The sequence below is a fragment of the Sinohyriopsis cumingii genome, chromosome 15 (assembly GCF_028554795.1).
Source record: "Sinohyriopsis cumingii isolate HCF-2022 chromosome 15, ASM2855479v2, whole genome shotgun sequence".
In the NCBI taxonomy this organism is placed as follows: domain Eukaryota; kingdom Metazoa; phylum Mollusca; class Bivalvia; order Unionida; family Unionidae; genus Sinohyriopsis; species Sinohyriopsis cumingii.
This window is the reverse complement of record NC_142975.1, coordinates 65,810,161-65,837,354: the sequence shown is the minus strand read 5'-3', so window position 1 is coordinate 65,837,354 and position 27,194 is coordinate 65,810,161. Positions and strand designations below refer to the sequence as shown.

Genomic DNA, 27,194 nt, shown 5'->3' with positions numbered 1-27,194 from the left:
TGATGCTATATGCCATGTAAACTGACCGTTAACGTTAGTTTGCATACTGTCTGTGCTTGTTGTTAACCATGACAACAAGGATTTACCACCTGCATCCATGAAATAAATTAATCGCTGTTCTTCTGCGATCGTTGGAGTCATTACCGGCATCCACAATGAAAGTTTTGATAATATTACTTTACCAACGTCACCAATGGGTCTCCACAGAGCATCATTATCATCGTTCTTTCTTACAAGAACAACCGTGTGTCTAGCTCCAAAAATAACCTTTTTAACATTCCTGCAAAATCCAAAAATATGCGATAGTGGAATTGTACATGAAAAACCTCTATTGCCTCCTAGCAACATATTTCTACGCGCTGCAAATCCCAAGTTGAAATTTTCACTAGGACCATGAACCACTGGCCATATGTCAACATCAGCGGTATTGGCAAAATTTCTTGGTTGTCTTATATTATACGGATCACTTTCAGGGTTATCGGAGTTATCTTTCACAAACATCATTGTGGGACCTGCTGATCTTGTATAATCATCAGAATATCTCGCCAGACCAATTATTGTTGTAGCAACGTCGACATCATTCTGAATTGATTCAATATTTTTTCCATCAATCATGTATGTGGCGCCACTAAATAATGCTATGATCCCGTTGTTGACAAAACCAATTTTTACTGGATCTAAGTAATTAGTATCATCCGTTTTTATAATTGTACCTTCTACCTCAAGAAAGGCATCAGCGGGTAAAAAGTATCTACTTGTATCATGAACCTGTAATTCGATTCTCCCCGGCTGATTTGGTTGTTTTGCGTCATAGGAATAAAATTGATAATCACGTACAGATTCATCCTTAAGGACGGGTGCTTCCATATCAAATGCTGTGTCGGACACGCGCTTGAACATTTTATTATAATTATTTTTCGTCTAACACGTTGATCACCGCCTTCGGAAAGTTCCACCTCGGGAAGTTCCACTTCCTGATATCAAACTTGAGATATTATTTCCAGATTCACCGAGTCCTTGATCTGCTAACGCCGCTAGTTTTTGATTTGCAGCCTGATTTATTATTTTACTAACATCTGCAGGCATCACCTCAGTACTTGCCAGTTTCACCGGTGGTTGTTGTTTTCGTCGCAATAATCGTGCTAGTCTTTCTTTGATCGCCGAGAACGCCTTACCAGCAACATTGACAATTGCACCAGGAGCTTTATCACGAACAATATCAATAGCCTTCATCGATAATTGTTTTGCTACAGGTGCTACTTTTGGAGCTATCCTCGTGAATAATCCCCGAATGACATCACCAAGTCCATTTCCGTAAATAACACTATAGATTGGTAATCGTGAGTTTACCGCTCTAACCTGTGTGGGTTTACGATGATTATCATGCACAATCATCTTATTTTATTTACCATTTATCTAACAACTAGTCATCAACGAGCTCATCAATAAGTTCTCGGTAAACGCCAATATCCATGATACCACCTTGAAATAGTCGCCGACAAATATCAGCTGCTTCATTGGTTATTTCTGGTGAATTATTTCCAGCACGTTTTCCTCCTATGAGAACTTCTAACCGTGACACGTCATTGATGATATTATCAGGACATAAACCACGTCCTGTTTTAGGTTCATCTTGAGGTGTTTTAAATACTGGTGGTTGCATTACCGGAGTAAGTACTTCAGCGGTGGCCGGGGGTGAGTCACCTTCTCGAAATCCATGTGGTGAACCTGTCGGTGTAAATGTTACAACCGGTGCAGGAATTTTCTTCGAGGGTAGTAATTTAATTAGCTCTTTAGTCTTTTTAATTTCCGACTTCAACCTTTGCTGTGGCGAAGAAGATTGTTGTTGTTCTATTTGTTGCAGAGGTGGAGGAAGCTGATACTGGGAGGACTCTCCTTGTTTTGGTTGTTCCCGTCTCTCTCTATAAAGTTTTTTTACTTCTTCTTTAAGTCTTTCAAATTCTGAACCTCTAGCTTGTTTTTTGTTGTAATATACGCGATATATCCATTTAATGAAATTATCATCATTTGTTTTTTCATAACGGGGTTTTAAAATACTAGATTTATTAGATATACTATTTAATATTGCTTCAGGTAATCTCTCTCTTTCAGTTTTTCTAATTTCCTCAACAACTCCTTCGTTAAATTTTGCAACTAATTCTACGTTTTCTCCTGCTGGTTTGGATTTAGATGCAAGTTTTTTTCTCACATCGGCGACTTCAGTACGAAGTTCTTCAATACCTTCAAGTATTTCCTCATCAACAGGTGGAGGCTGAGCCGCAGCTATGTCAGTTGGAAGGTCTCGTAAAATCTTCTTTGTTTTTTTAGTTCTCGCTGCTATTTTTTCAGCCTGCGCTGCAGTTTGTTCTAATACCGGAAAAATACCCTTTTTCCTCTTCTCATCTTCCTCCGCAATATCTCCCCATATAGTTTTTTCAACAGCCGATGCAGCTTTCTTAGTAGCTGCAGTGACGGGTTTAAATAGTTTTTTAGTGTCTTCTTCGTACTCAACTTTTGATTCTTGCTGCGCTTGCAGATTTTTTCTAAATGAGTCTCTGACAGGAAGAAATTTTTTAATTGTTTCTAATCGTTCTCGTGCTGTTCTTGCAGTATGAGATTCTGGATGTATCATTTTATTATAACATAATAATTTAATTAATATCAGCAAAAGAGGAGCAGCAGAGAGGGGTGATGATAAAATTAAATTTAATTAAACAGATATCATTAATATAATGAACAACTGTGCGTGGCTGCGTCAAGGAACCACTAACAATTGTAATAAAAAATGCCGTGGAGAATATTGCAAGAAACATAATTATCTTATAAAGAAAAATCCTCATGCTGGTCCACGAAGATGTGTTGGATGTAACAACGGCGTTAGAGGATTATATCAGATTTGTAAAAATTGCGGTGGAGATCGATACAGAAGTTTGATGATATATTATAAACACAGAAAGAACATAAATCCAAAAATAGAAAAACCACCATCAGAACTTGAATATTACTTGAAACATAGAACAAATAAAGATGAAACAAATAAAGATGAAACAGATGAAGATTCCCATGATTCAGATGATGATTCCCAATATTGATAGCAGCAGAGAGGGGCGTCTACGGTTCTGTTTGGGACAAACAATAATCGTAGACGTGGTAATTGACCTCTATGAGTGGTCACTATTTTTTTTTGTAAAACACAAGGGTGACCATTCCCCTAAGTGGTCTGTTCACCCTCTCTGCTGCTAATGGACTAAACAGGCTCTGAAATAGTCCACGGTTATTTTACATTAACTTCAAATGGCTATTTCTATATTAAAATTTAAAACAAATAGGAATACGTTTTACGTATAAGCGATTTTCTGTGGCCAGTGCAAGTGATTATTATGCCAGAAGATTTCTAAATCTTTTCTCCATGTAATAAATATAAAATAATCGTGATAGTTAGTTAAACTGGAGATCGATTTTTATGCCTCGGTGCCTATCATCATTATCATATCAAGCGAATACATAATATATTCGTGTTGTTCTTCTTCGTATGGTTTTGTCATTGCAAATTTTGAATAATTGACATTTGTGATTGAATAGGAGTATACCTGCTAAGGACGCACGACTAGTGGCGGTTTATATTTTTTACAAGAAGATAAAATCAAAATGAACTCAAACCAAGATCAGATATTGAGCAATGAATTCATTACTTGGGATTGTCAGTATAAAGCATGATCTTGTATGAAAAGTTTATTTTTTTCTTAGTTCGTGAAGCAAAAAGTTAATTTTTACCAGACGTGAAAATATTTATCGTAATGATAGTAATACAGACAAGCTACCAAACTATCATGTAGAACAAAGTGTTTTTGTCGAAAGTCAGTTATATGATCTCCTTCCTTATTTAATTTTTTTTTAATTAATGCTATGAAATAGAGTTAGGTACCACGAGAAAGTTCTGAACATACTGGTATATGTACCAAGGTATACCGCACTTATACTTAGATCCAACAATTTAATGTTTTGAGGCAAGGGCTTGGAACATCTTTAAAAACAAAAAATACTTTATAAAACTAACTTCATAGTATATCAATTATATTATTCGAAGAAAAGAAAAACAATTATCTTCAGATTAAAGAAACAAATATATATCAGCTGAAAAGAAACTCACAACCACCCCATACCGCAATGAATTTAATGGTCAGTACCTTATCGGAATTGCGTTTGATGCGTGTATGTTTTGCATACGCGACTTGTGTCAAATAGTAATTATAGGATCATAAATATAATTTTATTAAAGCATTCAAAATTAATTTTTGACAAATACAACTGTTTCGCAAAACAAATAAAAATATTGAATTATTTTATTACAAAAATGATAATATGCCGTTAATACCATTAAATTTATAATAAGATAATCTGAGAATTTCGGTAAAACATGACAGGAAATTTGCTGACATTATCGCGCTGGATACCGTAATAAATATGCCCCTCATGAGTGGCCTGTCCATATAGGCGAACTAAGTGGTTACCCGGAACGCCAAAGTAAGAGGGAGGGTAGAATAGGGGCGATTGTAATGTTTGCCTACAGCGAAAGTTACTGGCAACTATTCAAGGATCGCCCCTGCTGCTTCTTGACACTGTTAATACCTATGCTAGTCATACCATCATCAATCCTTATTTCCTCTTTTCAGACATAATGTTACGAACACCGGAAAAAGTAAGAAAGAAAACAAATGTTATTCCACTTAAAGACAAACACGAAATATTTAGCATTATCCTTAATTAAAGTCGCCTTTACCCTGTAGAAATGATTAATTTTTACACCAAAAAAAAAAGCAACATGGAAGGCGTCATAAGAGATTAAAAATTATTGAAAGTTACGCATAGTATATTAATTGTTCGATATATATTACTAAGTTTAAGACTAAATATTTTATCATGCTTATTAGTGTGTCTAACACCCAATAACTTAAGACATAAATATTAGTGAATGAATATATATATATATATATATATATATATATATATATATATATATATATATATATATATATATATATATATATATATATATTGTCTTATCTTGTTGTTTAATACCCAACATTTAAAAATGAAATTACCGATATAAACTCAACTACAAACCTCGGCTAAAGACATACTCCTGCTTTTCCTTTACAGCTAGCTGTTTTAGGATCATTCTATCTAAAGTTTGAAATATTTTTTATTGCAAATAACACCTGAAATTAGTTATATCAAAAGAGTAATTTTTATCAGTATTTTCATTTTTTGTCTTTCAGTAGTCAATGTCGTAGCACAGACTATCGTTATTATTATAATTATTATTATTATTAGCTGTTATTATTTCATTTTCACATACAGAAATGTTTATTACAGCCAGGGTATTTTGTGTTAAAGCAATGATTACTTAAAGCAATGATTTCTGAATCATACCAGCACCTCTCCCCGAAAAAAAAAAATGATTAACATTGACGCAGCTTACGTTTGCCTGCGTCTTCGGCACTGAAAAATCATTGCATTTTCTGATGAAGGGAAAATGTTAAAGCCTATATATTGTATATTCTCCCCTAAGTTCTTTTTGTTGTTGTTCTTTTAAAAGTTCCGATAATTGTTCTGCCATGGGTATAATGTCCATCAGTCATATTATAATGCAAGCATCGTAAGTCATTTTAATTATGCTATTGCCAAGGAATGTCATTTCACTGCTGCTGTTTCCACGGTAGGTCCTATCAGTGCTACTTTCAACAATATAACTCATTTCAATGCTATTGAAGTAAGTCATTTCAAAGCCAATACGACGTGCTAAGTCATTTCAATGCCAGTGTTAGCAAGGTAAGTCATTCCAATGGTACTGTTGACAAAGTAAATAATGTCAATACTAGTATTGACGAGGTGAGTCATTTCTATGTTACTGTTGACAAGGCAAGTCAGCAGGGTTACCCATCATAGTAAACTATGGTAAGCCAGAGAATCGATTTTTACCTATCGCACACAAACACAGAGAGAGAGAGAGAGAGAGAGAGAGAGAGAGAGAGAGAGAGAGAGAGAGAGATGTAACTTGCATTTAATTTGTTTCCAATCCCAGAAAAACTCCATTCCAGTTTTCTGAGCTCAATAGAATTTATCCGAAATAACGCCCCCAGGAAGGGTTACAAGTCGCGAATTTTTTGGGACGGAACACCACAAGGATTCTTATGCAAGTGGACAAAAAAGTAAATTTCTAGTCAGATGCCGACGCGCAACGGAAAAAATCCTCTCTAAATCATTTTCAGGATTTGAGGATTGTTACAGAGTACGGACAGCCTACACAGTGCGATTTGCCGAAGCTGCAAGCTCCTACATCAAACAAGCTAGAGTATAACCACCGAAGGATAAATGTCTTGGGGTGGATGTGCGGGTGTATGTGGTTGGTGGGTATATGTGGGTGTGTTGTGTGAGTGCGTGGGTGTAAGTGTGTGCGTGTACGGTTATAAACATTGATACAGCGATCGTAGGTTGTATCCATTATGTCCCATTTATTTGGTAGCTTAATGCTATTTCTGTAGGTCTCAATGAATTCCAACAAAATATTATTATAATCTATCTAATATTTTGCTGTTATATACCACAGTAATTCTATTATATAAAAGAAAATCTAGCTCTCTGAGCTGTTATTAGTCTGCCGCAGGAAACAGACTAGATGAGTATTGATAAATTTAGCACTGCAGTTTGTTTATTAGCCAGCCCATATACTACATAAATATTGTGTATACGTTTTGACTATTTTCGTTTAATAATCATCCACCGATTGCTCATTTCGGTGTTTCGATTGCTTGTCAATTCATAGGGGCATATAGTCTATGGTGATTAGTTAGGACCTGAAGGGGCGAAAACGCCAAAGCGCACAATCCGAAACTACTCAATTCTATGAACTGTGATCATCAAAACAGTTACAGGAAGAAGCAGATTTCGACCTTAGTATCTTTGAAGGTACTCTTTTTAAATGAATCACCATATTAAAAAATCTCTAAGTGTTACTGTGGCACCACCTAGAAATATGACTGTATTCTTCAAAAGTGAGAACATATAGGCTTTGTAAAACTCTTTACGTATGACTGGCACCACACACAAAAATTCGTTGTATTTTTAATCACTGAGAACATAAGGAATCGTTAAGTTTATGATGTTTATAGCTGAGAGAGTGTTATTCATGCAAATAACTAAGAGTAATAGAGTAATGAGAGTTCTAACATTGTAAGTGGTACAGTTCTGATATATGCAACACCCTGGCCAGATGATTTAGAATTTTGTACGAATGTATAATATAGATCAAAGTTAAAAGACAGCATTTCTTTGACATCTCTAACAATTATGAGACTGATTTGCATTGAAATTTCCTAACTTAAATAAATAACAACACTGAAATACACATTTAAATTTTCTAACTTAAATAAGTGAAAATCATCGAAATAAATATACATATTTTATCATACCAGTTATAGATTTATATTTTTGTCTCTACAGAGATTCGAATTAGGGCTCCTGATTAGGGCACCAATCGCCTTGCATGCACGCACCAACCCTTATACCATCTCGACCATGCACACATCACCAAACGATGATGCTTCAAAGTCGGTGGTATAAGCATTTGTGCGTAGCAGACACACGTGCATGTCAACCCATAAAGCATAAGGGTTGGTGCGTTCAGGCAAGACGATTAGTGCCGTAACTCGCAGACATGGGTTCGAATCTACGTAGAGTACGAATTCAAATTTTATAACCAGCACGATAATATTATTTATTCGTAATTTAAAATTATTTTGCTAATGTTTTCAACTATTCTCAAGTATTTCCTGTTGGGTCATAGGATAGTTCTTTAGTTTTTTTTGTTGTGTATAAATTCATATTCATATACTTGTGTCTATGATAATACCGATATTTGTATACTCATACTTGATTTACAGAGATGTTAATGACATTTTATCTTTAAAATATGTATGCAGTATTGTTTCTGTTGCTATTCTTCATTGTCTACCATGTTTCCTTGAATTTTAAAGCGATATTATTAATTATCTTGAAATATGTTCATTTTTGTCTTATAATAAAACATTGTGCAATTTTTTATTGATTGCAGTGATCTGTCTTTCTGTCAAAATCCTGTAAGAAAGAAAAAATATGGACACACATATACAGACACACGGAAACACACACACACATATATATATAAGAAACAAATATAGACACACACACACACACACACACACACACACACACACACACACATATATATATATATATATATATATATATATATATATATATATATATATACATATATATATATATATATATATATATATATATATATATATATATATATATATATATATGTGTGTGTGTGTGTGTGTGTGTGTGTGTGCGTGTGTGTGTGTGCATGCGTGTCTATATTTGTTTCTTATATATATAAGTTGTAAGTAGCGATATAGATCGAGTAATGACGACATGCGTGTTCAATCTAGTTTTCTGACGGGTTTACATATGGTACATGAGTATCGATGGCAATCGTAAGGACCCCCGTTCCTTCATTACAGGATAGTATGACTACCAGCACTCATAATCTTTATCTTTAATATTAATAACACATTTGAAGGTCAAAAAACTTTCCTTATATATGACCTTGATCATACGAAGTTTATTTCCCATCGCACTATACCAACACCCACACCCACATCCTATCTTTGTCATTTGGGATCACTTAAGTAGGATTGCTTACATCCCACTACATGCATATCCACACACCATCTTGTTGATTAAAAAAGGTAATTTAAGGTCGTTTGGGTAGAAAATTAACAAACTTAACTGCCGGTCGCATGCTTCTGATATGATATGACGGCTTCACGCGAGACACGGCAACCAGCGACCAGTCAGTTTTAAATATTTTGCCTGATCATATAAATGAGGGGTGCAACCTTTTACGGCCAAGGACCAGATTGCATTTTGTAAGACCACTCGAAGGCCGCAAACGTTAATTTCTTTAATATAAATACTGTTCACGGGCCAGATTTCTGTGTTGTTTTAATTTGCCCTGAGAGCCAGACAGAACGAGCTTGCGGGCCGGATCCGACCCGCGGGCCACTGGTTGAGCACCCCTGATATAAAGTGTATTTCACACAACGCCAATATTCAACTCCACTCAGGTCAGACATATAACAAAGCAGGAGTGCAAAGTAAATAGAATTTACCTTAACATGCTAGCAATTTTGATATGACATTTTTACAAGGGGGTAATGGTGTATATCCTTTCCTACTGTAGTAAATAAGGTGTAATGGACAGTGAAGTTGAATGGTTGTTACAATGTTGTTCAACGTCTAATAAAAGATTTAAAGCCATGTCAACGTATTCTCAGTTGCTTTTATTGTATTACAAGTTAACTCTTACATAATACATAGTACAAATATATCACACATAAGATATTATATACATGGTGGATTCTTTGAACGTTTTAAACTGAATGACAACTTTTTTAAAATGAATTTAACAGTTAAACTGAATGATTGTCACATTATCATTTATATTGGTCATGCAACAAGGACTTATATATTGGATGAATTTAGTCTTTGATCAAATGATATTAGGAGACTACCGCTTTCTTCTTTCCTTGCTATTATGGATCGAATTATTAATTTCTAATGCTATAGATGTAGACTTTGTCAAACATCTAATCTCCTATATTAAGTTACAACTTTTCACGCATCTGAACTGCTAAGTATCATTTAAATAGTATGTAACAGTGAATTAGCATGACTTGATTTACAATGATCTGGTTTTCAGTGTCATTCATATAATATAAGCATGCGACAGAGTTATTAGGATGAACGAAAACTGAATAGATATAGGGGAATTTGCATTTCCTTGCCTGCGTATACAATGTCTTTATTTCCTGGTGTATTCAGCAACTGATGAAATCTTAATATAAATCATCGGGGAGTAGGATTAAGTCAGTAAAATCGATAATATATCATTAGAACTAATTCTAATTTATGAAATTGACCAACTCTGCCGATCTTCTTATGTTTGAAAGTAGAAATTACTTAGACACCGGATTAATCAACCTCATCCTACATATTTATAACGTCTTTATATCATGCATAGTTTCGACTGATGTCGGTTTCACGACACAACATGTGTAAATTGCTATAGTTGTTATAAAGGTCTGTATAACGGCTAATAATAAAATGGGTATAATGGGTTTCATTTTTGTGACATGTAAATGATGACACTGGTTGTTTTATGGCACTGAAGAACTATCATTCATTTGAGTCGCACTATTTACTGTACAATTAGTTTTAGTTTTTTATGGAAGAGGGAATAAAGAAAATCATGGGATTTGGATACCCATTTTCCCAGTCACGAAGATCTTTCCAGCCGTAAGTCTGCTAGCGTACACGACACACCACACAAGCGTTTTGATACACATGAAACGTGAATAGAGGATGACGAATAGTTTCTTCACAAAGAGGTAGGGAAGTGTTGATCAAAAATCACAACACTTCTAACTGAATGAGTGTCATTTGCACATATAAAGGATTGATAACCATGTATTTGCAGTATGTATTGTTCATAAATGATCCACAATGAATTTGCTGGAAAAAGAAATCCAAGAAAGGAATTCACTAGAACACACACCACACATGGCCCATTTTAATCCTTCCACATAATGTGTTGCAACGTTGAGGTCAAAAGTTGTGGAATGGCAAGCCTTTATATCAGTCCTTCAGTGGAATGTCTATCATTTTGAGAAATATACATACGTTTGCCAAACGGTATGTGGTGGTGAATTATACGGAACCAGATTAGTCACTAGTTTACTTCTTCATCTGATGCTTATGCCGTCTGGAGGTCAATCTAACATTGCTTCTCTGTACGTACAAATTGCAGCATCGAAATTCTTCTTTTCACTGGTAGTCTGTCAATATCTAGCCATCTGAAAACTCTTGAAAAAACATGTTAGCATACAGATAACACTGGTTAAAACGTATGGGTTATTATGGATGGACTTGTTCTTGCGATTTACTTGAATTACTAAAAGCTTCGTAAAAGATCTCTCTCTCTCTCTGTCTCTCTCTCTCTCTCTCTCTCTCTCTCAGCTCTAGAGGAAAATCAGGAATGTTCTCTTCTATATTATTCCTTATCATAGTAATCATGACAAAATATGAAACGAAATTAGTGACAACACAAATACCATCTGGCATGTTCCAAGAAAGCTGAAACTTTATATTACCATTTGTGGATCTTTACACCATATCGGAAGCAATGTGCTTCGTCACTCGCACCGAGTAGCAAAATAAAGCTCTAAATAATATTATAGTATTTAATCCAGATCGACGGACGATTGAATGCAGGACTTGAGTCGAATTATGAAGTCACAAAAGCCTGCGATGGCATGGATGTGATTCGTAGATAGGTATATGTACAACATCACTTTTAGCAGTAAAGCAGAAAGGTCGTGTTGTGTCTATTTCGCCAATAGAGAGATCAGGAACACACACAGCAACGCTTTCGACTGTGGTAGAGGAGTGGTTAGATCGTGATGCATCGCTGATATCGCAGGGTACGGACACAATCTGATCACATGGCACATCATCACATACGAGTTCTTGATCAAACACTGGTTCTATTATGAGCCCCTTAATCTGTTGATGTGTTGAGTTTGTCAGTAGTGGTGAAAGTGTGCTGGTCTCAGAATTGAACTTGTACTGCATAGTAGGCCCTTAAATCGGTTGCTGTGTCATAATTCTTCTCGGCCAACGTTTGTGGTCGCAGAGAAGTGTCGCTTTTGTAACATTTCCCTTTCTTATACTGGAGTTTGACATGTCCGTTTGGTAAGGTGTTGTCGTCTGGAGATTCGAAATCGTTTCAGGCAGTCTTTTTGATGAATTTTTCTAAAGTTCGGCTGATGATTTGGTGGTTTCGCAAACGTGAACATTAGTGCTGATCTAACTTTTTTCACACGAAATTCACTTGTTTCCATAGATAGCTGAATGTTAGTTCTATGGCTTTGCATTGGATATGGATCTCTCACTGTCTGTCCTTATATTAATTTCTATAACTTAAAATGCCTCAACTGTTGAATCTGACATAGTGTCTTTTGGGCGCTCTTCCGTCCATGCACCTAAACAGTTCCCTTCGATGTTTGCTTGATGGCTATCAGAGCGACGGCTGCATATATAAATGTTAAAGTGACTCACTATCCTAAACGTTTGACGACATCATACAATTTTAAATGGTCATTTGCTGTTAATGATACTTAAAACTATAACATTTCTAACACGTCTGAAGGCACAGTCTCTATGACTTCGTCGTCTTTGCCAAGATTCAAACTTCCTAGACCATCTCCAATTGTTCCATGGGTTTTCTTTTGTCCTCCACTAGGTGAAAAGTAGCCTCTTGGGTCAGCTAAGTATTCCCTTCTGAATAATATCGGATGTTGAGCTAATTTTCCCGAGAAAAAACTTGCCATAACTTTGGCCAACGATCGTCCTCCTATGATCGTTTCAACGTGTTAGGAAGCACTAACTGCTAAAGAGCGGTAAAGAGTAAAGATCGTTGATTTGTCTTTATTGCTGGATTCAATTTGAGCAAAACTCTCTTGACTCAAGTCGTCATCCTTCCGTTATGGATCTGCGGCCTGAAAGTGTATACTTATAACAATTGGTCTCCTTTGACAATAACATGAAACAAGTTGACACTCACCCACGTTCCTGCTAAAGTGCGTTCTTCACTCTTGTAGCCACACGAATGGTGTTGATTACATGTTTCAGCACACGTGTAATATAAAGAAAAAAAGAACAATTCTACTTGACAATAATGTAGCAAAACATGATGTCACAAGTCAGTTTGATGTATGACTGTGTTCACTCTACCATTTGAATTGACGAATGTGTTTCACTTCGATATATTATGCCAACATTTTAGGTTGTTTTGTCGAGCATCTATCATATTTGTTTCTGCTCTGGTAGTGGAAGTAGCAACTGCTGCTATTGCTGGATTGTTGATGGCGGCGAGAGAGGATATAGTGATGGAAGGCTTAGAAATCTTGGCACATTAACGTCTCTTTTTCTTGGATTTGGATACTAAAGGCTCAAACAACTGTTTCAGAAACCTTAACTCCGCCCAAAGGTATTGTAGCTCACTAATACTTTTGTTTCCACTCATTTCATTCCGTCTTAAACTCTTCAAAGTTTTCTTCTTCTCTATTTCTTCGTAGGGGCCTCGAGTGGCCGAGTGGTCTAAAGAACTCTTCGTTACGGATCACTGCCATCTCACCTCTGCCTGCGGCGGTTCGAGTCTAAGATTCAGCCAATGTGGGTATGTGAGAAAGCTTGCCAGTAGCTTCTCGTGGGTCGGTGGTTCTTTCCGGTGTTTTCCCGGGTTGTTCCTCCGCCATTAATACTGGCCGCCATGTATAGCCTTTCGTGTGCTGAAAAATGGCATTAAACCCCACAACAACAACAACAACAACTCTTTCTTCTTTCATCTCCTTGTTGTTGTTGAACTCACTAGAACAACAACAACAACAACAACAATTTCTCCATTTTTTCCATATGTCTCTGAAATTATCAACAAATGGTAACGATGTTTATAGAGGTGAAAGCAATAGTACCGTTGCAGGCAAACAGTCTTGCGGATACGACTGAATGACGGTCAAAACTTAAACGAAATCACCATTTTTTGGAAGAAGAATACTGGTTACAGCTGTATTTGTAGTCGTACTATTAATTCTAGTATACATGGTCTCATCAGCAGTTGCACCCCAATATTTCAGAGTAAAACTGGTTTAAAATTTTGATGTAATTCTCCAATAATAAATGACTCACAATTAGGGAATTCTACAGCATTACTTGGGTTTGTAGGTCTAGTATAAATTTATTAGTACAGAATTTGTAAGCAAAGTCATCCATGTTTAATATCACTATCTGAGACCTATAACCAGAGTTTGCACTTGTGTTCAGATGTATTTAGAAACGAAATATTTCCTAAACTTACTGGGATTACTTAAGTGCTAATTGGATTAGCACATTATTTGGTGATTATTGAGAACTCATTCAAAGCTGTTCTGGATGGCATCATTATTTCACATCAGGACATATAGACTATTGAAATTCATTCGGAACATTCTATACGTTTGCACTTGAGATATAAAATTTAGAATTATTTGGGATTTAATATTTACAATACTGTACGTGTTTTTATTTACATTTTAACTTTGTAACTTCGAATATAATAACTTGATTTTACATTTTACATAAATTCTTGATGTCATTTTGTTCTGTTACTTAAAGTCCTAGAGTAGCAAGACAACACTTACTTTGAGCATACAATTCCACCCGGACTATCTAGTCTGTGTGAATGAAGCACAGGCAGTCAAAAAGTTTACAGCCCGGGCAATAAAGAAAAGAATAATTTATATGGAAAGGCACAGGTGTCCAAAGAGATCATTGGTGTATGGAGGCGCCGTGCGAAGACGTTTATTGAGAAGAAGAACGGTGGAGTAGTTTCTTTTCTGTTAACTAACTTTGGTAAACAGCTCCAACTGCCATTTTCCTCTCCACTCATATTTTTAGAAAAGAAAGATACTAATCTCATACTAAAACAATTTGTGTTTTATATGTTTTATGTATGTATATGTCTGTGTTATTGACCAATAAAACTTAAAACCACATTTTACCCTACATCGTGGGATAGTGTGGGTTTGTATGTATATAAGTGTATACGAGTGTGTCTATTACATTTTCCTTAACCTTCGTTTTTTTATAGTATAATTGTATGTTTGTGTGAAAGTGTGTGTCTCTTGCATCACACTTATTGTACATTCTATTTGATCTTGTGTGATAATAGGTTCATATCTGGGCGTGTATGTGTGTCTGTGTCTGTAAAGGTGTGTATTAACAAGTCCTACCCCTTCGTTGGACATTACTGATGTGGGTTTGGACAGTGGTCAAACCGCACTAGCTGGATTTTAAGTGGGTGTGTTTGGTTAGTAGTCAAAACGCTCTGTCTGCATTGAAGGTGTGTATGTTTGGATAGTAGTCAAAAAGCGCCAATTGGATTGTAGCGGTTTTTGTTTTGATATTAGTCAAAAAGCGCCGACTGGATTGTGGGTGGGTGTGTTAATAGTATATGCGGTGTGCTGGATCGTAAAGGTATGTGTTTGAGTTGTTCATACGAAATTAACGTTACCAAACCCGCTTGTTCCTATACACCTTTAGGACCCGATAAATCATTTGACCTCACAAACAATTTTACCTTATAAAACAGTTGACACTATAAACACTTCTGACCTTACAATTCCATCGCCTGTGTAACACAGGGATCAATTGAAGAATGGAGTTACCGTCTGAGCCCATTTCGTCCCCTGCATGTTAACCTGTGGGCACATGTATCATACATAATGACCCCAATACCCCATCTAGCTACCAACGGAATATGCGCATATACACAAAATCAATTAATGTACATCAAGTACTTGGAAAAATGAATATAATCCAAAATAACATGTGATTTCTACACCTGTAACAGTTCGATTTACACACGAAATATAGTTCAGGCCAGCCAAAACCTTGAAATTAACTGCCCTAGGTAGAACGCCTGTCTACACACACATACGAACACATACACCACGTAAATATCGTACATCAATGACAAAATATGAAATGCAATGGTTAATTCAAATTGAACACATACACAGCCTTCTATAAATTTAAGCCTAAACACAACAATAGTTTACTCGTGAAATCACATCTATGTGGTGTTAGTATTCAGTGATAGAGGAGACCAACATAAGTCATCGGTATTCTAATATTAGAAGCGAGAAAAATCCCCCTTACAATTCCAAACTTCCTTGTTGGGTGATTAATTGCATAAAGCTTCGTTTGTTCGTATCACATTGCTTTCTGCGGTCTAGACGTGCATGTTGTTTTACCTCCCCGTATTATGAACAGGATGTTGTGGTCCGTTGGCCTGGTGTTAGTAATCGTACCGGCTGTTGTTACCTGTGAGTACCTTTATGTTGCATTGTTGTTATTGCTGCTATGGCTTTAACACCATTTTAACACACGATACATGGGAGGAAAGTATACTAGGTGGAAGAAGACCGCGATTAGAACCCGGTAAGAACCACCGACCCTTGGAAAGCTTTCTCACATACCCACGTTGGAAAATCGGACCCACGGAAAAAGAGGACAGATGTCAGTGATCGTTAAGGTGAGCGCCTTAGACCACACGGCTATCCCCGACTGTGTGGTTAACAATGAAGAGGACATAACGTCTCTCTCTCTCTCTCTCTCTCTCTCTCTCTCTCGGGAGTTTCGGTGTGGTAGCGGGGATGGTGAAAAGCTGTTTTACGCAACGAGTAGAAATCAATAAGTCTCGGGGTTGGGGGATAGTTGGGGGTTGGCCATTTTGTTGATAATTGTTTTGGATTGTTTAGTTACCTTGAGCGCGATAAATGTTTCAGCTTATTTCTTTTTAATTGACAAAACATTGTAGATTTCCAGGGATTTCGGAACAGAATTTCCGCTTATTTCTTTTTAATTGACAAAACATTGTAGATTTCCAGGGACTTCGGAACAGAATTTCAGCTTATTTCTTTTTAATTGACAAAACGTTGTAGATTTCCAGGGACTTCGGAACAGAATTTCAGCTTATTTCTTTTTAATTGACAAAACGTTGTAGATTTCCAGGGACTTCGGAACAGAATTTCAGCTTATTTCTTTTTAATTGACAAAACATTGTAGATTTCCAGGGACTTCGGAACAGAGTTTCAGCTTATTTCTTTTTAATTGACAAAACATTGTAGATTTCCAGGGACTTCGGAACAGAATTTCAGCTTATTTCTTTTTAATTGACAAAACATTGTAGATTTCCAGGGACTTCGGAACAGAATTTCAGCTTATTTCATTTTAATTGACAAAACATTATAGATTTCCAGGGACTTCGGAACAGAATTTCAGCTTATTTCATTTTACTTGACAAAACATTGTAGATTTCCAGGGACTTCGGAACAGAATTTCAGCTTATTTCTTTTTAATTGACAAAACATTGTAGATTTCCAGGGACTTCGGAACAGAATTTCAGCTTATTTCTTTTTAATTGACAAAACATTGTAGATTTCCAGGGACTTCGGAACAGAATTTCAGCTTATTTCATTTTAATTGACAAAACATTGTAGATTTCCAGGGACTTCGGAACAGAATTTCAGCTTATTTCTTTTTAATTAACAAAACATTGTAGATTTCCAGGGACTTCGGAACAGAATTTCAGCTTATTTCTTTTTAATTGACAAAACATTGTAGATTTCCAGGGACTTCGGAACAGAATTTCAGCTTATTTCATTTTAATTGACAAAACATTGTAGATTTCCAAGGATTTCGGAACAGAATTTCAGCTTATTTCATTTTAATTGACAAAACATTGTAGATTTCCAGGGACTTCGGAACAGAATTTCAGCTTATTTCATTTTAATTGACAAAACATTGTAGATTTCCAGGGATTTCGGAACAGAAAAAGAACCGTATATAGCATAATTATTACAGACATATTGGCGACGTCAGTATAGACACATTCAGCAAATGAACAGATAGCTTCTAAAGATAGGCAAAGCATAGTATCGTTACCAGTTTTATGTTACTAGATGCATGAAGGGTATTGTTTAGGAGTCAACCATTACACTCCATTAGCATATGCCTTCGAGCCTTTATTAAAAATCGTATTTAGGTACAGGCCTGGTCACCCGCTATCTGCTTTTTTGTATAATAATAACACACGCACACATTATATATCTAACCTCTTAATGCTGAGCGCCAAGAGAGGCAGTTGTAAGTACTTTTTTTTATAAGTCTTTGGGATGACTCGGCCGGGTTCGAGCTCGGGAACTCCCACGTCCGAGGCGGACTCTTTAACTACTAGGCCACCGGAGCGGTCTATTTATCAGAGATTTTTCAATCAAGTCTTGAAAAACAGATTGTTTCAGCATGCATATAACTCTTGAGATTAATATTCATGTAATATAAAAGGAGGGAATTAAGACTTACCCTACACTTTAGTATGTATGTATGTATGTATGTATGTATGTATGTATGGTTGTTGTTGTTGTATGGTTTAACGCCATTATTCAGCACAAGATAGGCTATACATGGCGGCCAGTATTAACGGTGAAGGAAGAACCCGGGAAAACCCCGGATAGAACCACCGACCCACGAGAAGCTACTGGAAGGCTTTCTCACATACCCACATTGGTTGAACCTGAGACTCGAACCCACGCAGGCAGAGGTGAGATGGCAGTGATCCGTAACGGTGAGCGCTTTAGACCACTCGGCCACTCAGCGCCCCTGTATGTATGTATGTATGTATGTATGAATGAATGTATGTATGTATCTATGCAAAAATTTTGAGCTAGACTAAAATTTGTTCTAAAATTTCGAAACTGTCACAAACTTTAGCAGAAACTGCAAATAAAATCTAAACTATGTAAACTTACCGCTAAGACTAAATATAATACTAAACTGCCGAAGCTCATACAGATTTTAGCGTAGGTTGGAAAAGTCCAGACAAATGTTAATAAATGCTAGTGACTAAAAGTAAGACTAAAATCCCATAACTTATACCGAATTAGTTGCAGACTCCAAATATGGAATATAGTGAATACTGAAAAATGCCTAACAAATTTAAAATAACATATAATAATGAAAATGTTAAAATTATATCATTTATTTACAAGTTGTCAAATATATGTATATACGATTGAACAGTATGTGCCGTTTTGAGCTCAAAACACTCCACACTTACTATCAAAATAAAAAGCAAAAGACGATTTGCGAACGTGGAGGAGAACATCCCTCGTATTTAACCAATTCAAAGATAGATAGCAATAATGTAAAAGGATATCTCACCATGGTCGTTAGGAACGTAGAGTGCTGCCTAGCTGTTTCTTGTTTGATGACTGTCGTCTGTGTTGATATCATAACCTTGAACGTCTGTAGATTTTCGATGGTGAAGTTCATCCTTAGCACGCACACCACGATTCTAAGAGTCTGTGTCAGGACTGTGAGCATGAAGATAATGAAGTTGTCGAGTATTCATTCCTGTCACAGGCAATGATAAATCATCAGTTCACGCTTTCCTTTTTCTTTGAAAACATCGGTCCTGTAAGTCGATGAACGTAATAAGTACTATGCCGCCTTTTGTTTCTACAGAAGTCAACAGAGCTAAGAAATGGTCACACAAGATTTTATACTACTCTTTGAAAATTATCTCTTCTGAGGTGATTGCCAATGTATCTTCCTGAAACTCTTCCAGCTTTTCTTCCTTGACTCATCAAATATTTATCGTTTTGTTTCCGACTAGGATGACCGATTTGACAATTACGACAATGTTCTCGAGTTAGCAGTGTGATTAGTTCTGCTTTTCTGCCAGATGACGAGAATAACTAAATCCTGTTCATCTTTTAGCCATCTAGACATAATGACTACTTTTGTCTTCTTCATCTGTTATTTGTGACCGCAACTGTTGTTGTTCTGGAGAGAAAGCATCCTCTTCGCCTTCATATGTCGTAATACTCAGACATCTCTGACCAATTATATCGAACTATTAATTTTCAGACAATTGTCAGATTCTGCATACAGTATGGTACGAAGTCGGTCCGATTTTATAAGATGGAATTGTTCCTCGTCGCTACCTTTGACTGGAGTGAAATCATAGCCCTATAAAACATATATTTCTGGAACAGCCGTCCCTATTGGTATCTTAGATTCACGTTGTTTCAAACAGAGCCTATTGATAATTCGAATAATTGTTCTCGACAAAGTTAAGTTTGAAGACTCTGGCCATTTCGGGTGACTCCTATCTTAGACACGTTGAAGCGTTGGAATAGAGAATGATTTTGACCGATAGCTCAGACGAGGGTCGCGTTTCTGACAATGCCAATGAGCAAACGTTTTGTCAGTTGTCTTTGGAAACCATGATCTACGATCTTGGATTGGAGTCCAGAGGTAATGGTGAAGAAGTTTACTTACAATCGTCGTAGATGGTCCACGGTTGTTCATTCGGTTCCAAGTATGACTGATGTCGTTTCCCTCTTTAGGTAATAGTTTCACACGTCACACTTAGAGACTGACTTCTTCGATATTCTTTTTATTATAGCTTGCATTATCTATCAGATTTAACCTAGTACTACTTCGAGCTGGTTTCAAGTATCCATTCAACCTGTCCAACAACACTTTTCTTGCAACTACCTGTCTTATTGCAAATATTCATCAAATTTAAACAAAGTATTTGTTTGATTTTCTTTCCACGGTTATTAAATCCGAAGTTGTCAGCATCGTCATCCGCAGTCAGCTATGTGCCGCTGGTCTTGTCCAATGTGTATTTTTCGTTATTAAACGCTTTTTTTTTCTCCGTTAACTTTAAAATGTCAGAATCGTTCAGTTTTTACGATATTGAACTCGTGCGCACTTCATATTGCACTCGTAAAGGAACTAACTTCTATTGTAAACAAACAATGGATGCAGACTAGAACAGTTTTAATTTGTAAGCCAATCATGTACACTCACGTAGTAGGCGCTTTACGTTTTTGTTGATACCTTTTCGTTGGATAATTAGTGTGGTAGTGTTAGAACATAGATAACAGTGCGTTGGGTATCCTTATAGTGTATTATATAGTAAGTGTGTGTAATGCATAACATAATTGGGTGCTGGATGATAGTAATTAACTGGATAATGGTTACTGGAAACGGCATTTTACACAGTAGATAACTGGGTGTTGAAAGGTAATAACTTGTTGATAATCAGTCCTAATGGAGCTTTGATGGCGTATAGCAGGTAACTGGGCTTTAGGATAGTAGATAACTGAGGTTTGGTCGTTCCAAAAGGCCTATTACTTTGTAAGTATAGTTTTAACATACAATCTCTCATTAGAGACCACAAACACGTTTAAGATTAAACCGACGGACATTTAACGATACATTTCACAATAGATGACACATATATCTATGATGTTAAACCTATGAACATTTTTAACTTTACATTTCTTGTTAGATATTATTGGGGTCCAAAACCAAAAACTAACGCCCCAATGTTAAACTCCCACATTTTAAGTTAACTTGTATAATGGTTAAAATGTTTTCCATATTACGAACTTAATGGACTTTTCGCATGTCAATTTCGTTAGTCTAGACTCTCTGCATATCAATTTCTTTAGTCTAGACTGTTTGCATATCAATTTCTTTAGTCTAGACTGTTTGCATATCAATTTCTGTAGTCTAAACTGTCTGCATATCAATTTCTGTAGTCTAAACTGTCTGCATATCAATTTATGTAGTCTAGACTGTCTGCCTATCAATTTATGTAGTCTAGACTGTTTGCATATCAATTTCTGTAGTCTAGACTGTCTGCATATCAATTTACATAGTCTAGACTGTCGGCATATCAATTTCTGTAGTCTAGTCTGTTTGCATATCAATTTCTGTAGTCTAGATTGTTTGGATATCAATTTCTGTAGTCTAGACTGTTTGCACATCAATTTTTGTAGCCTAGACTGTTTGCATATCCTCTCGATTGAAATATATTTTCTCTATCCCCTAAGCTTTGACCACATGCGGGGGGCGGGGGCCGAGTGGCCGAGTGGTCTAAAGCGGTCTCCGTTACGGATCACTGCCATCTCACCGCTATCTGCGTCGGTTCGAGTCTCGGATTCGGCCAATGTGGGTATGTGAGAAAGCTTGCCAGTAGCTTCTTATGGGTCGGTGGTTCTTTCTGGGGTTTTCCCGGGTTCTTCCTCCGCTGTGCTTAAACGAAATAGGATTTGTAGATGATACTGATATTGTTTATATACCTTAGTATGTGACGATTATATTTTGAATGGTGTCTATATATTAGTTGCGCATATGTCCTCGTCTGAATTCACTATAATTCCAACTTAATGTTCCAAATTCAAAATGAATTATTCATCAGCACTTTGCATTTCCAGTTAATAACAATTTGAATAAATTAATCCACTCAAATCAAACACTGAACACAACAATACAAATGATACTGGTAAAGATGTTAAAGCAGGCATGAGTATTTTCTCAAGTGAGCAATATTACATAAAAAGCTAAGAAACAAAACTAAAACCATAATGAGAGTCAAATGTTTATTTCTATGACATTCTAAGTTATGAACAAGATACGGTCTAGTAAAACAGTTAATATAAAGATCATGGCAAATATTAGGTATACCACGTTTCTGCATGAGGAAAGTCTGATGTCCTAGATCCAGAATCAAATAAACAAGCTTATCTCCATTGATAATGATCTGAGTATTTAATCCACAATCACAGAGAAAATAATAGGTATGTATTATGTTGTGTAGATAATCAACGTCCCAAGGCAGGTACCCAGGGAACTTGCTTTTGTACTAAGGTCAATTACAAATCACACACACACACATATATGTATATATAGATCGATACATAACATAAAATCAATAAAAAGCCATTAAATATAAACAGATTAAGTATAGATAACACCATGTATACTTACGTATATTTTAGATTGTTTCCACATATAGATTTTAGTATGTGTATATAAATTCTAGACAATGTCCATATATACTTATCTATATTCCAGAATATGTAAATGTATACCTGCCTATGGTATAGTTCTAATACAGCAGCCCATCACTACAAAGATCACCACTCTACTAGTAAAGGATCAATTTCGAAATTAGTATACTATTCGCTATATCTAATTTCTCATTTCTGATATTAATGTCATACTGGTGGGGTTTTTTATAACTTGGAGAATATCATGTTTAAAATTCGCAAGTGCGTTTAATACTTCTTATACTTCTTAGAATAGCCGTGGGATAAGCAGTAAAATAACTTGTTCTAGATCGGACGGAAATACTGTGATATAAGTTGATTCAGTACTACACAGCTCAACTGAATGTATGTATCGTACTTTTCGTATCGATAATTATGTCAATGGTAAAGATGATACAACTTAATGTTTACCCTTTTTCTAATAGACACGTGTACAGTGGACCCTGTGGATGTTGTGTTTGTCTTAGATTCTTCTGGTAGCATGGGACATGAAGGATTTCAGTCGGAACTGAATTTTGTAAAGCAGTTTACAGATTTGGTTCAAATTGGCAAGGACGAGTTTCATGTAGGAGTTGTACAGTTTACTACTCAAGGCTTCATAGAATTCAACTTGACTACGTATTTCGACAAAACCAGTATAATAAACGCAGTTCAAAATATAGTCTATCTCTGGGGAGGAACTTCTATTTCATCTGGCCTTTTTAAAGCCAAGGAGGTTTTGGACCTAACGAGGAGGTCAAGTGCTGTCATGTACGTTGTACTTCTTACGGACGGGGACTTATCTTCAGATAGAGATGCCGCCGTCTCGATTGCCAATATTCTCAAGTCAAATTCAGAATTGCGAATTTTCATTATAGGTGAGTTCTTTTTTACGATATATTTGCGATTACGACCATCTGCCTAAATTACAACCTGCCCCTATAGACGACATGTGCATAACGACTTTCTACCATAAAAGAAAATGCTCTCCTAACGTCCACATTCCTCTAACGACAACCTGGACATAGGGACCGCATGTCCCTTAACATGCCCATTGCAAACACTTGCCCTAAAGATAACCTGCCCCGACTAACGATAACGCGCCATAGCGACGACCTCCCAATATAATTATTTGGATCCATTGTTTTAATGTGTTCACCGTATTAAGTGACTAAAATGAGCATCGGTCGTTTTATTGCCCATATATCTGGTGATCAGCAGCAGCCTATAAATTAAATATCAGTTCCTAAGACTATTAGGTGCATTTTTGACATTGTAAACGTTGGTGTTGCTTTAAAATGTCGGCAGTATGTATAACATCATGCATAGAGATTAAAGAATATTGTTGTGTTGACGGATAGTACTTGTAGATTTTGTTGTTCTTCGTTTTGTATTGGTTCAAGGCAGATCTCAACTAAACATTTTAAGCATAAAGGATTTAAAAAATATAGACATTATCTTACACACAATAACACAAGCTAACATATGCGGGTGAAAGAAGAAAAACCTAAAAGACATTATGATCTCGCTAATGAATAACTACATTTGAAGTAATTATCATATACTTGCAACTCGAAAAACAAATTGAGGATCTTTAAGTCAAATTTATGTTTTCTCTATTTCATGGAGACGAATAGCAGGATGCATCCCACTATGGATTGTATTGTAAGAAACATCAAACATTCAAAAATGATTTATTGCATATAAAGACGTCTCTTTCTAATGTCAGGTATCGGGTTGACTGTTCCTACGGATGACATGAAACAGATTGCATCCTCTCCATCCTACTTCCTACAAGTAAACCAATCTGCCGAGCTTGCTGCTGTTGTTACCTCGACAGTGAAAATCACCTGCCAAGGTGAGCACAGAACTTATTACGTCCTTGCATGTGGTGTAGTCTAACACAATAAAAAGGAAAATGAACAATACCTAGATATAAAATAAAGTAGAGATAAATGATAAGTATTACTCAAAATGAAGGTGAACAACACCTAGAGTAACAAATATTGTCCGATGTGTCGACATTAGGTTGCCAAGTATAGTTAGGAGATATACCTTAAAATATATTGTCCATTAACCGAGGAAGCAATTCCGAAAGAAAAGAGATGACTCTATACATATACTGGTCACACATGATTTTTTAAAAACTGGACCAAAATCTTGTACCAAAGACAGCCTGTTCAAAGCAATCAATCAAAATATAGAAGGCAGCTTCTGCTTCCCGGTGATACCACATGGAGAAATAAACACAATTTCGACTCTTTGGTTAAATTGCGTTTCTGATGTTGTACAATATACTTGCTAGTAAGAGTATTCGGCGAGCTTTCTGTTTACATATGAATCAAAACCGCTTCCGTATTTGTAATACTCGTGTTGACAACATGCATTTTTCTTCAGATCATGACCATTCGTCCCATACTCTACTGTCACTTTGTAACACAATTGTTTACAACATACTACAAATCTTCAGCTCGTGGCCACTCGCACGTCACTCTTCAGCCGCACTGTAACACAGGTGCTGGGTACATAATAAAACGTATGCTTAACCATATTTAACAGCCAACGACCACTTAACAGTCTCAGAAGTATCGTGGTCAGTAAATAATTATTGTCTTGGATCAAGTAAAGGGAAATTTGAAAAGTATGTTCACTCTCCTCTCATTCCAATTAGATATTCATATATTTGTTATGCAGAAACACCTATCCAAGATCAAGTACTAGGTCCAGTATATTGCCACACATACTCTATCATGCCCCAATTTTACTCTAAACAATTCCTTCATAGAAAGTCACATATATCGGACGCAAACCTGATACTGATATAGGAAAGAAAATCAGGGAAATATCAGCTTATGTTCAAAATGAAGATAGGAGTTATGAAACCTCGAATACACGGGTCCTTAGATAAGGATGCAATAAGAGACAAGAAGGTTTGTATCTCTAGATATTTTACAGGTGCACGCCTTGTTCTATATTTATAAATTACAATTGCCTTTATGGTGACATTTTCCAGTAATCTAGGCGTCAATCTAGGCGTCACATTAATGTGAAGACATATTCTTTTTCAACACACGCTATGAATAAAGACCAGTGAAAGACAAAGGATATCTATTGTGTGTGATTGTTTGTCTGGTCATATGTAATTCCATAATATAAAATGTCGACTCTGATAGTTCTGAATGGAAGTGGGTTGAGGTTGGCTCCGCAAGTTTCCACTGGCTTTCTTACTATGTAATCCACTTCATTCCCGCCTCCATTTGTAGAGAGCCACTCTGTCATATTTCAAAGAGAAGGCAGCTGACTAGCTAAAAATTTGAAAGGTCACGATTACATTTGCCCAATCAGCTGTTGCCTCGCATTTTGTGACAGATGTTGGTAATCGACCAAGAAACTTTTAAAAAAATATTTATTTCTAATATATACTATCAGAATTTTTTCTCCTAGGAATAATTTCCTACTTCTTGCAGCAATATATGCTGCGGTTTTTAATTTAGCATAAAAACGTATTAATACAGATACAATTTTGCTAATATTGGTTATCTGGGGTAATGTAAAACGGCCTGGCAAGGTTTAACACAACCTATCAATTCCAGAAATCAGTAGTGATATTATATTTTTGATTATATGTTATGTTTGATATTCTATATAAATATTTATCTATTGATAGGTGTAACTGATACAAACAGACAAACGTTTGTTGCAAGGGACATTCTTCAGGATCTAATGACACCCATAATGCAGAAAATTGTCACTGTAAACAAGAATACCATTAGGAAACTGAGGAATACTTGTGAGATTGAGTCAGTGTATACAGCTCGTCTCTTATTATAAAGGCAGTGTATTACAGATGTCTTAAACCCACTATGTTCACTCAGAACATAGTGTTTTGAACGAGTTTAGCATATTTCAATACAACGCCATTTTAAATAAAATATAAAAGAAGAACAAAGTCAACTTTCTTATCGATGTGTTCTACAAGTCGCAACATACACAACAATAATTGTTAACTGACGTACACTACATGTTTGGCAATTCTAAACTTTTTCACTTGTTTTTGGCAAAACGTGTACATTTATTCTCAATGTCCGATTCTGCATCACCTTAAACAAAGCACGAGTAAGCAGCAAATATATCTATTTGGTCCGTCACTGAGGGTAGAAGTTTGGCCAACCCGAATATTCTGAGCTTCTGTCAAATTTGTGTGTGTGATTAGGCTTTTTAACATAGCTTTAACAATTTTTCAGTCATATCGCTACGATGTCTGCTATGTGGCAGTTTATAGTGATGTCTAGCACCGGGGCATCATGCCGCAGACAAGGGGCATCATGTCCATCCCAGTCCCATTATCCTGACACCAAGCCGACCAATCCTAACACTAACCTCCTAATGATGAGCCCCTAGCGAAGCAGCTGTTAGTACCATTTTTGCAAGTCTTTGGTATGACTCGGCCAGGGTACGAAACCACGACCTCCCGCTTCCGAGGCGGACGCTCTAACCTCTAGGCCACTGGATCCGTCTATGTCAAATTTGTAAATAATAATAAGTTGTTCACTGTAATCTGAGTTCAAGGTTTAGCTTTTTTATTCTGAGAAACAA

The 27,194-nt window shown here is 36.2% G+C and overlaps 1 protein-coding gene across 2 annotated transcripts in view; it reads left to right on the top strand.

Annotated features, from left to right (window-relative positions):
- Positions 1-15,916: 15,916 nt before the first annotated feature.
- The window catches only part of LOC149781965 (collagen alpha-1(XII) chain-like), a 28,920-nt gene continuing 17,642 nt past the window's right edge, over positions 15,917-27,194 (top strand). The window contains exons 1-3 of one of the 2 annotated variants that reach the window (XM_089936153.1): positions 15,917-16,034; positions 23,045-23,476; positions 24,328-24,456. In XM_089936153.1, coding sequence (XP_089792279.1) covers positions 15,974-16,034; positions 23,045-23,476; positions 24,328-24,456 — 622 coding nt within the window. In that variant the 5' untranslated portion in view covers positions 15,917-15,973. The other variant, XM_089936154.1, reaches the window with a different exon arrangement.